Below are 15,168 nucleotides of genomic sequence, written 5' to 3' on the forward strand. Positions count from 1 at the left end.
GGGGGTCCTGTGGGGGGAATTATACCTCAGCCTGAAGTGGGGCTTTAATAAAATGGAGACCTGAATGGAGAGGTGAGGAGGATTCTGGGAATATCATTTGATGTGACTCTTTGTGTTCAGATGTAGAGTTTTCCTCCTGTGAAGTCTGGAGATCATATGACATCACATTGCCTCCACCTCCCTCCCTGATAGAAGAGAGAAAGAAGAAGATTCTAGAAGTCACCAGAGAGATCACTGAGCTGCTGACAGGAGAGGTGAGCGGTGCCGGGAATTCTGGGACATTCTCCAGTAACAGACAAGGGATGTGTCTGGATGGTGACTGTATCATTGTGTGTGTCAGGTTCCTATAAGGTGTCAGGGTGTCACTGTCTATTTCTCCATGGAGGAGTGGGAGTATTTAGAAGGACACAAGGATCTCTACAAGGACGTCATGATGGACAATCAGCCGCCCCTCACATCACCGGGTAAGAGGAGACTTTATTGTAAAGGAGAGAGCAGTACGGAGGATCCACCTAGATCCCCCATCATCTGATAAACACATAGAAACAATGGATTCAGTCAGTGTGTGTGTTTCCTACAGATGGATCCAGTCATGGGAACCCACCAGAGAGATGTCCCCGTCCTCTGTATTCCCGGGATTCCACACAGGAAGGTCACACCATCCCTCACCATCATCAGGTAGATGATGACAATTATTGGTAGTTGTGATTTATACACAGCATGTTTGTTACAATGAATGTTTTATTATATCTTTCAGAGTGGAATCCTCGGGGATGATAATATTGATGGTAAAGAAGAGTATAAAGAGGAGGATGAGGAGTATGGAGTGATGGAGGAGTTTTCAGAAGGACACAAGGATATGATGGAGCCACCTAATACCAGGAACCCACCAGAGAGATGTCCCCGTCCTCTGTATTCCCAGGATTCCACACAGGAAGGTCACACCATCCCTCACCATTACAAGGTTGGTGGGGTGGAGCATCTAGAACATTATTATTATTATTATTATTATACAGTATTTATATAGCACTAATTGGTTTGCTCAGCGCTGTACATTATAGTGGGGGACAGTACATGAGACAATGCTGTAACAAAACAAAACACGAGGGGTTCAAGGGCCCTGCTCTTTCAAGCTTACAATCTAACATGGACTTGTAGAGACACTGAGGATTTTTTATGTGATGTCACAATCATAAATCTTACATTTTACAGATGATATTTTCTCTCATTTCCTTGATTTAGAGTGGAGATCCAATCGATATAGAATTTGAGGTGAAAGCAGAAGAAGAAGAGGCGTATGTGAGGGATGATCAGCAGTCTATGGAGGAGGATGGAATAACGGGGACATTTATAGAGGAGGACACTCCTACAGAGATCAGCACAGGTGGGTCATGAACACTAAATCCATTCCTCCACCCATACTGCTCACTGATTGGTCCAGAGTAGGGCGGGGACTGGGTGATATCAGCCTGTAATCCCCTGGTCACTTTCCTGAGCTGTGTTCCCCGTCCTGTATTCCTGGATTTCTCTCGGATAATCTTCCTTCTCTGTGCTGCAGACACAATTTATGTCTCTAGACTGGATTTATGGAGGTTCTGGGGTTCAGCTGGCAGCAAAATGTTAATTTCACCATAGATTTTGAGTTATCTGGGACCTTCTCTGTGGGTCCTCTTCCTCATGCCCTGGTGAAATCTCCGATAGAACAATTCTCCCAGGGTTCCTTGCTCTGTGGTCTGCTGGCTGTGCCGGGTGGAGGGATATGTCTGTAGTGTCTCAGACCCAAGTCACTGAGTGCAGTCTCAGGAGATGGGAGGCAGCGGTGTGGGATCTCTGCAACTTGTCTACAGTAAACATTTAATCTTCCACTGATTACTGAATACCAATATTATGAGTCCTGACCCTTACACTGTATAACCCAATGCTGTTTATCTTCAGGATCAGTCCAGTCTTCATCTTGGTTGTTCTCCCCCCATCCTCACTCTCTGACCTCTGGTGGGGCTCAGCCCCGCTGTTCTTCATGACTAAATCATGGAGTACATAAGGAAGTGCAGTACTTCTTGTGTTGGGAAGATGGTGATGAGTGATAGAGGGGGTGGGGACCCTCGTCCTATAATCCCCTCATCACTGTCCCTCCTATAAAAGACAGTTCTGGTTGTTTCCTCACTCTCTGACTAAGGTCCATGAATAAAGAAATGACCTGGTAGGAGATCAGAGGAGCCATTTCCTAGTTCCCTTGAGGGTGGAATTGTAAGCTCCTCAGAGCCCAAGCTGCCTGATGTGGGCGGAGTCCTGGTTTGGGGGAACCAATCAGCTCCTGTCTAGTAATCCTCTTTGTCTTTGTATTTTAGTTCATGGCCGGGAGATGAGGAAAACCTCCGAGGATTGTCTCACTTTGTCTCCAGACTGGAAAGTAGAAGATGAGGATATCACACAGTATAGTCCAGGAGAAAACCCGGCTCCCTCCAATGTCCATCCGGCACCACCCAGTGTAGATGGACCATCGGATTCCTCGTATCCTCAGACTGTGTGGGACCGGGCCGGCCTTCCAACAGACAAGAGGTTTTCCTGTCCTGAGTGTGGGAAGGGATTCCCTTCTAAATTCCATCTTAATGAGCATAAAAGATCTCACACGGGGGAAAAGCCGTATTCCTGTCCTGAGTGTGGGAAATGTTTTTCACAAAAGTCTAATTTTCAAAAGCATATGAGGCTTCACACAGGTGAGAAGCCATATATCTGTACTGAGTGCGGGAAGTGTTTCCATTCTATGTTCAATGTTATTAGGCATAAAGAATCTCACAAAGGAGAGAAGCCATATTCCTGTCCTGAATGCAGGAAATGTTTTATACAAAAATCACATCTTGTCACACATCAAAGGCTTCATACAGGGGAAAAACCATACTCCTGTTCTGAGTGTGGGAAATGTTTTTCAGACAAATCTTTTTATCACAGACATCAAAGATCGCACACAGGTGAGAAGCCATATACCTGTCCTGAGTGTGGGAAATGTTTTGTAGAAAAGGCAAAACTTGTCACACATCAGAGATCTCACACGGGGGAAAAGCCATATACCTGTCCTGAGTGCGGGAAATGTTTTTCAGATAAGTCCAATCTTTACAGACATCAGAGATTGCACACAGGTGAAAAGCCATAATACTGTTCTGAGTGCTGGAAATGTTTTGTTGAAAAATCAGAACTTGTCATACATCTTAGCTCTCATACAGCGAGGGAAAGGACGTTTTCGTTTTCTGAGTGTGGAAAATGTTTTTCACCGATGTCCTGTCTTAACAGACATCTGAGATCTCACACAGGGGACAAGCCACTTTCCTTTTTTTTTTTCAAGAAATTCCAGTCTTTATACCCATCAGAGATTTCACACAGGTCAAAAGCCGTCGTCCTGTCCTGAGTGCGGGAAGTCCCACCTTCACAAACATTTGGGATCTCACAAGGGGGAGAAGCCACTTTTCTGTACTGAGTGAGGGAAACGTTCCTCACTGAAGTCCTGTCTTCCTGTACATCAGGGGTCCCACACAGCCCTGGAGGTTTATTAGTGCCTTGAGTGCGGGAAATGTCTTCTAGATGAATGTTGCTGGACATCCCAGCTCTCATGTGGGGAAGAAGCACACCCTGATATACACCTCAGATATACTCCATGGATGATCTTCATCATGGAAGAAACAGTTCATAAGGAGATCAGAGGTCCCCAAAGACATGGATGAAGTGTGGGACCGGGTTGGTCATTGATGGCAGGAGAAGAAAAACAATGGAGTCCTGACCTTTGATTGGCTGAGTACATTTTGTGGTGGGAGATTTCACAAACACTTGGAGGTCTTGTCACACTTACCCCTAACACAGGTGGTCAGACACTATATCTGGCTTCTGTGGTCCTTACCTATAGCAGCCCCTTTCCCATAAGGCAGGCAGGCCTACTGGTACTCGGTGCCCCCAGGACTGATACACAATGCTATAGTGCCTGGCTACCACACCAGGGTAGGTGCAAACTGAGCACAGCAACAGGTGCTTGTGGTTGGCTGACAGGCAGAATGGTTCAATGACAGGCCAGGTACAAGGCGAGTTCATCTCCCGAAATGCATCAGTTTTCCCAACTGGGCAGTATTTGGGACAGGACCCCATTGTCTGGGACTGAAGATCTGTCTCTATGTCTGTTTTTATGGTCGGCTTGTGAGATTCCATTTGTGATCTATCTTTTAATAAATGTGATATTACGGTAATGCACCCTCTTGTGTGTTGTCTTTGACAGTTCCTAGATTTCCCCATCTGTGGAGGACTGCACCTCATCAAGTGACAGATACCGTGTGGAATTGTGAAGCACCAAGATTTAAGCATTGTGTTTGGCAACATTTGATTGACAAGGCAGGCAATATTCAGAGTAATCAGGGTCCAATCCCTGGTCAAAAGACAGGCAGAGTTCAGAGAGTAGTTGATATCTGATCCAAGGTCATAAATAGAGGAATCCAAACAGCAGAGCAGGACAGACAGACAGGGAGCTTAAACGTGTATTACACACACTATCACTAACATGAGACTGTAGGTTTGGCTGGCTTAAATGAGGTTTGGTCTCCACCCAGAGACAAGCTGCATCATAGCTAGAACCAGGATGCTGTAATGGGACCATTAATTGTGATTTATCAGAAGGACTAGACGTTCCTGACATTAGCCCCCTCTGAGGAGGAACCCATGGACACTTAAAAGCATGCTGTGCATCTGGCACAGGACCATCAGGGTGGGCATATGACAAAGGACCATCAAGCTGGGCTTCCAGTAAAGGAGCATCATGCTGGGCAATGGTCAGGGGATCAGCAAAGTCAGGTTGGTTAGCAGGCAGAGAGTTTATGGAGCCAAACTGGACAGCAGAGAACCTGTAACATCATGTTAGATAGCAGGTGACATGGTACAGAAGTCAAGCTGGAACGCAGGCTGGATGCAGAGTGGCCTGAAGAAAAAGTTGCGGGCCCAAAAATGGCTGAATGAGGCAGTTTATCCAAAGGCTGGATGGAACTTCTTAGACAGGTTTGAGCAGATATAGTTGCAGTAGGGTGAGGCCCGGTTACTGAAAGTCCCAGAAATGAAAAAGGAGGCTCAATTGGCCTGGGCTGAATCAGAACAACTGGTGCAAAGGCAGACTGGACCACATTGGCAGGTGTAGAGACAGACTAGATGACATCAGCAGGTGTAGAGACAGACTAGACCACATCAGCAGGTGTAGAGACAGACTAGACCACATTGGCAGGTGTAGAGACAGACTAGACCACATCAGCAGGTGTAGAGACAGACTAGACCACATTGGCAGGTGTAGAGACAGACTAGACCGCATCAGCAGGTGTAGAGACAGACTAGACCACATCAGCAGGTGTAGAGACAGACTAGACCACATCAGCAGGTGTAGAGACAGACTAGACCACATCAGCAGGTGTAGAGACAGACTAGACCACATCAGCAGGTGTAGAGACAGACTAGACCACATCAGCAGGTGTAGAGACAGACTAGACCACATCAGCAGGTGTAGAGACAGACTAGACCGCATCAGCAGGTGTAGAGACAGACTAGACCGCATCAGCAGGTGTAGAGACAGACTAGACCACATCAGCAGGTGTAGAGACAGACTAGACCACATCAGCAGGTGTAGAGACAGACTAGACCGCATCAGCAGGTGTGGAGACAGACTAGACCGCATCAGCAGGTGTCGCTTGAGGTTGGGGTCTAATGTTTCGTGTGGTTTAGGGGTGCAAAGGGGTCAAGAGCGGCTGGCAGCGAGTTGTTATACACAGTAGTGGCCAGGTCAGGGCAGGATAGGGGAAGGATACTGTCATAAAGTTGGTCAGCTGCAGAGTGGAAGGGGGTAGGGTCCAGGTTGCGGAAGTTTTGGCTGGTGATGGTTTGAAGGGGTAGGTTTTAAGAGGACGAGGAGATGGAGAAGGTGATGAGGTTGTGGTCAGAGAGGGGAAAAAGGGTGTTTGTGAGGTTGTGGGGAGTGCAGCGATGAGAGAACACAAGGTCCAGGGTGTTCCCGTCGGAGTGGGTGGGGGAGTGTATGCACTGTGTGAGTGCAAAAGAAGAGGTTAGGTGGAGGAGTTGGGATGTAGCCAGGTTATTGATGTTAGTAGGGATGTTGAAGTCTCCAAGGATGATGGTGGGCAGCTCAGAGGAGAGAAAGAAGGGTAACCAGGTGGAGAAGTCGTCGAGGAAGCGGGACACGGGTCCAGGGGGGCAATAGATAACTGCGATCCTCAGGGGGATTGGAGAGAACAGTCAGATGCAGTGGGCCTCAAAGGAGGAGAAGGATAGAGAGGGGGGTTTGGGAGGACTTGGAAGGTGCTCTGCGGTGACAGGAGCATACCAACCCCACCACCTTTTCGAACGCTGGGTCTGGGTGAGTGGGTCCAGGTGAGAGCTCCATAAGAGAGAGCTGCAGGGGAGGTAGAGTCAGTGGTTTGGATCCAGGTTTCGGTGATCGCCAGGAGGTTGAGGGAGCGGGAGACAAAGAGGTTGTGGATGGCGGTAAGTTTGTTGCAAACCGAACGGGCATTCAGGAGTGCACGTGAAAATGGAGGGGTGGTTTTGGGGAGCAGGGGGACCGGTATTATGTTGAGGGGGTTGCGGCAGTTCATGGAAGTAGGTAGGTGCCTTGTGGGTGAGTGAGGTGGAGGAGGACAAGGGTTTGGGGAGATGTCCCCCGCTGTTAGGAGGCAAAGAAGGGTAAGAAAGGTGGCATGGGTGCGGGATGACAAGAGCGTGTGATTCTACCATTGGTGGTGTTCGGGGCAGTGGGAGAGTGGAGCAGCAGGAGAAGGTGGTGAGAGCCATAGAGGGGAGAAGGAAGCAGTGAGGGTGTGATGTATAGTTGTGTGGGAGGAGCGGGGGATAGAGAGAAGAGATTTTGGGGACGGAGAAGAGTACGAGGAGGAGGAGAACAGGTGGCATTTTAGGGAGGTAGACGAATTGGCAGACAAGTGAGGTGGAAAGTCTCTCAGGGCGCTTGGTTGTAGATAGTCGGCATGTAGTGGCGTATTTCGTAGCTGTACCTTTCCGTGACAAGAGTTCTCGTGCTTAGGATCAGGATGGGTAGAGTTCTATTCGGCCAGTTGTGGTCAAGGGTAGTGTCAAAGATCACCCTGTCATGGATCCACACACACGCCACGCCTACAGCGACTAGCTAACTGAGACGCACACGTGCGGCCATGACAGGCAGGACAAGAGGGGATAAAGGGGACTTAACTTGAATATCTAAAAACCGTATATAAGATCAGCCGTGATACCTTTTCACAGCCCGCACTACCTTTGGCCACCAGTAGATGGAGACTCCACTCCAATCCAGCTGACTGACCACACACTGGCAAATAGGAATCTTACATACAACCTGGTGCCCTGATTAGAGTTGAGGACCAGTTTAGTAATTACACCCTCCTAAGGTCCCCCCAGCTACCTACAGCTTGAACCCCAGCGTTAATCACCCTTCCACTGTCCACACCCCCCTGCACCAGACACACCACAAAAGGTAGCCTGCCACCACCCACCAGTTTATCTGCAGAATGGTCTGTTGAGACACCACACACACACAGATCTCTGGCAGATCTGTTACCTCTGCAATCTGCATACAATCTGCCCACTCGCAGTGCAGTTGCATACAGATTGGCAATGAGCTTGACCGAGCGTTTTAAAGGCACTAAAATACAATACAATCTAACCCAATCTAATCTCTCCAATCTAATCTCTCCGATCTAGTCTCTCCGAAGATATGAGCACGTGCTTAAATACACAGAAGTTCACTAATTAATTTTAAGATTTAATTTCCCAAAGTGGGCGGTGCATAAAATATGTACAAAATATAACAAGTTACATAAAATACAAAAGATATAAGAAGACACACAAATGACTAATTACTATAAAATAAAAAGGGAATAAAAGACAGTATAACACTTTACCCTGCGACTGGAGCAAGCCAGAAAATTAGCAATCCATTGGTCAATCGAACCAGCTCCGCACGAATCACCCATGTCCAAATGTCCGTGTGCTCAATTTATTGGGATATGGACATGGGCGGGACATTAGTCTTCGGCCAATTGACCCTGGGGGAGGTGGTCCTGACCTGCCCACAAGAGGTACTGTGTGTGGACCTGCCCAAGTTCAATCGGGCCAAGACTAGCCTGAACACCAAATCGGGGATTGGATTTCCGACACCAGCAAATCAGTCCGATCGCGACAGTACCAAACACTGTTCGACTGTCGTGATCCAGCGCCACCTAACCATTCCCTTCATTTTCCTGGTATTCTCCCTAAGCCACAAATATGATTTTTTTGTGCAAATGCAGCGCACAGCATGCCCTGTACAAAGGGAGCATGTTCATATCTCTCCAACTAATTTTCCAGCTTTATAAGAGATTAAACATACTCCTTTGATGAATGCATGACTATACCTATAGGGCTTTCCACATCTGGCAGCTGCCCTGTCTGCTGTAATTAGTTCCCAAACTGGTTTTCCCAGCAGGTGATAATCTAATTAACACAAAGGTGTCACCTCCAGGAGGCCTGGCTTTAGACTAACTAATGCTAATTGATGACTACTGTCTGTAATGCCTATTCATTTCCCTAATGTCAAGGGACTCAATATACATCCTTAATGAAAAGGGCTGTTCCTGAATACATATTTGTAATGAAAAGGCCTGACCTAATCTAATGTACTCAACCTGCTATGGCTATGATTCCATATTTCCACTGATCAAATCTTTCGTGTCCGTTACAAGTAGTCAAGCGTCAGATGGACTGTGGGTCAGGGCAGGGTTGTCCCGGGGTATGCGATGGTAGGCCTCACCAGGTTGAGATCGTCCATTGGGCTCAGCAGGTCCTGGCAGGGTTGCGACGTGGAGGGCGGTGGTAGGCCTTTACCAGGCTGGGGTCATCTGCGGGGTTCGGCAGCGTGGAAGTAGGGTTGCCTCATCATGCTGGGGTCGTCTGCTGGGTTCAGTGGCATGGAAGTAGGGTTGCGACGTGGAGGGCGATGGTAGGCCTCACCAGATCGAGATCGTCCATTGGGCTCGGCAAGTCCAGGCAGGGTTGCAACGTGGAGGGCGATGGTAGGCCTCACCAGGCTGGGGTCGTGTGCTGGGTTCGGCGGCGTGGAAGTAGGGTTGCGACGTGGAGGGCGATGGTAGGCTTCACCAGGCTGGGGTCATCTGCTTGGTTCAGCGGCATGGAAGCAGGCTCGTTTCTGGTCCTTTAGGGTGATGGAGTCCCAGGCAGAGCGGGCGTAGGCCCCTGGATCTCAGCAACAGGTGGGGTGTGTGGGTCCATGACATCCAGGCCAGGCAGACGGCAGCGAAGAAGGCCCACAATGGAGGCCCGCAGAAGGGGGCACAGGGGCAACCACTTCACCCCCTATCGAAAGGGGGCAGATGGGGTAGGCCTCCAGGCCTGTCGGGGCCACTCATCCATTCGCTGGGCCTCCAGGCCTTATTACCGACTGTGTGGGCCTGGCGTGATCCCCGGAGCCAATGAGGAGGCTGGGGGGCCACACACAGAGCACCTCAGGAGCGGGCCAAATGGCAGGGGGCGGCGCCTCGCTCCAGCCATGGCAGCAGGAAAGACCACGGCTAAACAGGCTGCAGTAGGCCGCAAACTGCCGGAGCTCCACCAGAGGAACAACGCGCCTAGCACCCCTCCTTGGGTGTCAGGCAGGGGCCGCAGGACCTCCGGTGATGTACAAAGTATAAAAAGTTACAGAAAATACAAAAACTACAGCACAGTGGCTAAATGGTGGGGCAGCACAGTGGCTAAATGGTTAGCACTTCCACCTGGCAGCACTAGGTTCATTGGTTTGAATCCCAGCCACGGCACCACCTGCCTAGAGTTCGCATGTTCTCCCTGTGCCTGCGTGGGTTTCCTCCGGGTGCTCTGGTTTCCTCCCACTCTCCAAAGACATGCTGGTAGGTTAATTGGATCCTGTCTAAATTGCCCCTAGTATATGTATGTATGAATGTGAGTTAGGGACCTTAGATTGTACGCCCCTTGAGGGTTAGGGACTGATGAGAATGTACAATATATATGTAAAGTGCTGCATAAATTGACGGCGCTATATAAGTACCTGAAATAAATAAATAAAACTACAAGAAGACACACAAATGACTATTCACTATAATATAAAAGGGAATAAAAGACAGAAATAAAACTTTTACCAAGATTTATCCTGCGACTGGAGCAAGTCAGAGAGTCAGCAATTCGTCAGTCAAATAGAACCGGCTCCATAAGAATTACCATGTCCATTTCTCCAGTCCTCACTTTATGGGAATATGGACGTGGGCTGGACATGAGTCCTGGGCCAATTGACTCTGGGGGGTGTTCCTGTACCTGCCCACAGGCTGTTCTGGGTGCTAAACTGCCCAAAGTCAATTGGACCAAGACCGGCTTGAATCACCAAGTCGGGGATTGAATTTCCGACACCAGCGCATCAGTCCAATCGCGACGGTACCAATCACTGTTCCACTATCGCACTCCAGCTACACATAACCATTTCCTGCATTTTCCTAGCATTCTACATAGACTACAAATATAGTTTTTATATGCCGATGTAGCCCACAGAGTGCCCCATCAGAAGGAAGTATTTTCATCTCTCTGCAACTATTATTTTAGCTTTTATGAGGGATGAAACATACTCCTTTGATCTATGTATATACTTTTAGAGCTCCCGAGACAGATCGGAGCCCCCCTGGTGTCATGAAGTCGAAACGTCTGCATTTCTCTTTTAAACTTCAGGAAGATGGCAAAGTCTGATTACATATAGTTGACAAAATCTTATTAGCACCCAGGTGCCACTTCCAGCCTGAGGAAGCTCTGTCTCTTTTCAGATGCTAATGGGTGACCATATGCCTCTGTCTATGACTGAATATTTCTTTCATGATAAGGACTGAACTAAATTTATGATTACATATTGCTACAGGTCACATTTCAGCTACTCAAATCTGTACATTTATGTCACAGTACTGTCTGGACATTTGGGGGGATTTGTACCGTACTGACATTTGGGGGGGGATTTGTACTGCCCTGACATTTGGGGGGGATTTGTACCATCCTGACATTTGGGGGGATTTGTACCGTCCTGGCATTTGGGGGGATTTGTACCGTCCTGAAATTTGGGGGGATTTGCATCATCCTGACATTTAGGGGGATTTGCACCGTCCTTGCATTTGAGGGGATTTATACTGTAATGACATTTGGGGGGATTTGTACCGTCCTGACATTTGGGAGGGATTTGTACTGTCCTGATATTTGAGGGGATTTGTACTGTCCTGACATTTGGGGGGATTTGCACCATCCTGACATTTAGGGGAATTTGCACTGTCCTGACATTTGGGGGGATTTGTACTGTCTTGACATTTGGGGGGATTTGCACCGTCCTGACATTTGGGGGGAATTTGTACTGTCCTGACATTTGGGAGGATTTGTACTGTCCTGGCATTTGGGGGGGATTTGTACTGTTTGGACATTTGGGGGGATTTGTACCATCCTGACATTTGAGAGGATTTGTACTGTCCTGGCATTTGGGGGGGGGATTTGTACTGTTTGGACATTTGGGGGGATTTGTACCGTCCTGACATTTTAAGGGCCTCAAGAAATGATGTCGGTACATTAGGATTGGTCAGTTTTCAGTGATCGGTACCATAGTATGTAGACTCTATAACTTTCTCACAGACTATATAATATACACAGATTTTGGCCAAAATGAATGAAGAAAAATTACTTATTTGTAAAATGTTATTACAAAAACTAAGAAAAATGCAATTTTTGCAAACTTTTTTGTCTTTTTTTTGTTGATACCTAAAAAACAAAACAAAACAAAAAAAACACACACACACACACACACAAGCGGTGATTAAATACCACCAAAAGAAAGCTCAATTTGGGTGAAAAAAATGATACAAATGTAATATGGGTACAGCATTGCATGATTTGCACGAGTAATTGTCATTCAAAGTGTGTGAGTGCTGACAGCTGAAAATTGTCTGTGGTGGGAAGAAAGTGAAAGTGATAATGAGGGAGGAGTCAATACCCCAATGATGGTGGTCTTCAGGATCAGTCCAGTCTTCATCTGGGTTGTTCTCCCCCCATCCTCACTCTCTGACCTCTGGTGGGGCTCAGCCCCGCTGTTCTTCATGACTAAATCATGGACTAAATAAGGAAGTGCAGTACTTCTTGTGTTGGGAAGATGGCGATGAATGATAGAGGGGGTGGGGACCCTCGTCCTATAATCCCCTCATCACTGTCCCTCCTATAAAAGACAGTTCTGGTTGTTTCCTCACTCTCTGACTAAGGTCCATGAATAAAGAAATGACCTGGTAGGAGATCAGAGGAGCCATTTCCTAGTTCCCTTGAGGGTGGAATTGTAAGCTCCTCAGAGACCAAGCTGCCTGATGTGGGAGGAGTCCTGGTTTGGGGGAACCAATCCGCTCCTGTCTAGTAATCCTCTTTGTCTTTGTATTTTAGTCCATGGCCAGGAGATGAGGAAAACCTCTGAAGATTGTCTCACTTTGTCTCCAGACTGGAAAGTAGAAGATGAGGACATCACACAGTATAGTCCAGGAGAAAACCCGGCTCCCTCCAATGTCCATCCGGCACCACCCAGTGTAGATGGACCATCGGATTCCTCGTATCCTGAGGAACCTCAGACTGTGCAAGACCGGGTCGGCCTTCCAACAGGGGAGAGCTTCTCCTGTACTGAGTGCAGGAAGGGTTCCATTTCAAATCCAAACTTAACGTTCATAAAAGATCTCACACAGGGGAGAAGCCGTATTCTTGCCCTAAGTGTGGGAAATGTTTTTCACAAAGGTCCAATCTTTACAGACATCAGAGATCGCATACGGGGCAAAAGCCGTATTCCTGTCCTGAGTGCGGGAAATGTGTTTCAAATAAGTCATATCTTTGCACACATAGAAGATGTCACAGGGGGAAGAAGCTGTTTTCCTGTCCTGAGTGCAGGAAATGTTTTTCACAGAAATCCGATCTTTACAGACATCAGAGATGTCACACGGAGGAGAAGCCACATTCCTGTCCTGAGTGCGGGAAATGTTTTTCAAATAAGTCATATCTTTCCACACATCAAAGATGTCACACGGGGGAGAAGCCATTTTCCTGTCCTGAGTGCGGGAAATGTTTTTCACAGCAGTCCCATCTTTACACACATCAGACATGTCACACGGGGGAGAAGCCATATTCCTGTCCTGAGTGCGGGAAATGTTTTTCACAGAAGACCAATCTTTCCAGCCATCAGAGATCTCACACAGGGGAGAAGCCACTTTCCTGTCCTGAGTGCGGCAAATGTTTTTCACAGAAAACTGATCTTTACAGACATCAGAGATGTCACACGGGGGAGAAGCCATATTCCTGTCCTGAGTGCGGGAAATGTTTTTCAGTGAAGTCCAGTCTTTACACACATCAGAGATCTCACACAGGGGAGAAGCCATATTCCTGTCCTGAGTGTGGGAAATGTTTTTCAGACAAGCCCAATCTTTACAGACATCAGAGATCTCACATGGGGGAGAAGGCATATTCCTGTCCTGAGTGTAGGAAATGTTTTACAAGGAAGTCCAATCTTTACACACACCAGAGATCTCACACGGGGAGAAGCCAGTTTCCTGTCCTGAGTGAGGGAAATGTTCCTCACTGAAGTCCTGTCTTCCTGTACATGAGGGGTCCCACACAACCCTGGAGGTGTATTAGTGCCTTGAGTGCGGGAAATGTCTTCTAGATGAATGTTGCTGGACATCCCAGCTCTCATGTGGGGAAGAAGCACACCCTGATATACACCTCAGATATACTCCATGGCTGATCTCCATCATGGAAGAAACAGTTTATAAGGAGATCAGAGGCCCCCAAAGACATGGATGAAGTGCAGTAAATGTCGGGGTGCAGAGTGGTCAGTAGATCCTGGAAATGAAGGACACAACTTCAGCCCTTCTTGGGTGTCGGAGTTGCGTTTCCTGATAATGATATAGCGGGTTACAGAGCTAGAAGCCGGGAGAGCCCAGATCTCGTTATCGGGGAACTTTACACAGACAACAAGAACTTCTGAAGTTGATGTCCTTCATTTCAAGGCTCTACAGAACAGTGGTGACCCCGAAGCGTCTCTCTGTCTTCAGTCCATCCTTCTCCCATCCCCCAACAGGAGGGAAGGAGAACTCCACCCCAAACTAGGGGGGAACTTTCCTCTCATTATTTCCCTTGGCTTCTGTGTGGGTTTGGGTGGTTGGAGGAGTGCGGCACGAGAGGGAACACAGCTTGTTGTTCTATGTCTACATATGAGGTCTGGGTAGAGGGGATCCACTGGAAAATATTTCTACTCTTTGATTTTGTGCAAATCGTTTCTGTTTTCACTTTGAAGGGCGATATTATGTGTGGTTTGTAAAAGGGATTGGCCCAATAGTTACCACCCCACTTAGAGAATAGATGAACTAATATGACCAGCATTCATTCAGCCATGTCACATGTTGGGATCTTTTCTACAATACTTTGTTATAATAATGGAACACGTTGTGTATTGTATTGTACACCAATAATAATGACTCCGCCCCCACATTCCAGACAAGGGATCTTCCTGACCAATCAGATTCCTTCTTTTACCGTTTACTGATTTTTTTCTGCAATCTTGTTAAAAGTGAAATTATAATAAAAAATGTATTGAATGAAAACAAAATGGTGTGTGTGTGCAATGATGACAAAGCTGTGTATCCAGAAACGGCTGGTCGGTGACATTTCCATATACAGCCCAATGAAGTGACAAGGAAGCCCTAGAACCCTTTGGAGGAACCCTGGCTGAGAAAGGCTGGACTAGGCAGTCACATATCTCTGCCCCCCTTGCAGGGTTCCCAACCCTCCGTGACTTTTATTACTGACACAACATGAACATTTACTGACGGAGGACATGTTTTTCCTGACATCCTGAAAAATGACAGAACTCCTGTTAGGATGTCAGACGATGGATATTGAATCCATATAACAGGACATGTGATCACTGACAATCCCCAGAACAAGCCATCTGCCTGGTTTACACCTAATAATTCAATCCATGGTGACCACAAATCAGCCCAACGCAGACACATGAAAACCAAGTTCTGCTCGGCATGCCATGGAGAGTAATGGGCACGGTCAGATGGGAGGGGCTTA

At 47.5% G+C, this 15,168-nt stretch overlaps 1 protein-coding gene across 1 annotated transcript in view; it reads left to right on the forward strand.

Moving 5' to 3' along the window:
* The window catches only part of LOC149438045 (uncharacterized), a 132,906-nt gene extending 118,208 nt beyond the window's left edge, over nt 1-14,698 (forward strand). The window contains 2 exon segments of the mRNA XM_089660316.1: nt 2,875-3,203; nt 13,104-14,698. Of these exon segments, the coding sequence (XP_089516442.1) occupies nt 2,875-3,203; nt 13,104-13,672 (898 nt within the window). The 3' untranslated portion in view covers nt 13,673-14,698.
* The last annotated feature ends 470 nt before the right edge of the window (nt 14,699-15,168 follow it).

This window comes from Staurois parvus, unplaced genomic scaffold, assembly GCF_062004578.1.
Source record: "Staurois parvus isolate SC_StPar_1 unplaced genomic scaffold, SC_StPar_1.0 ptg001224l, whole genome shotgun sequence".
NCBI classification, from domain to species: Eukaryota; Metazoa; Chordata; class Amphibia; order Anura; family Ranidae; genus Staurois; species Staurois parvus.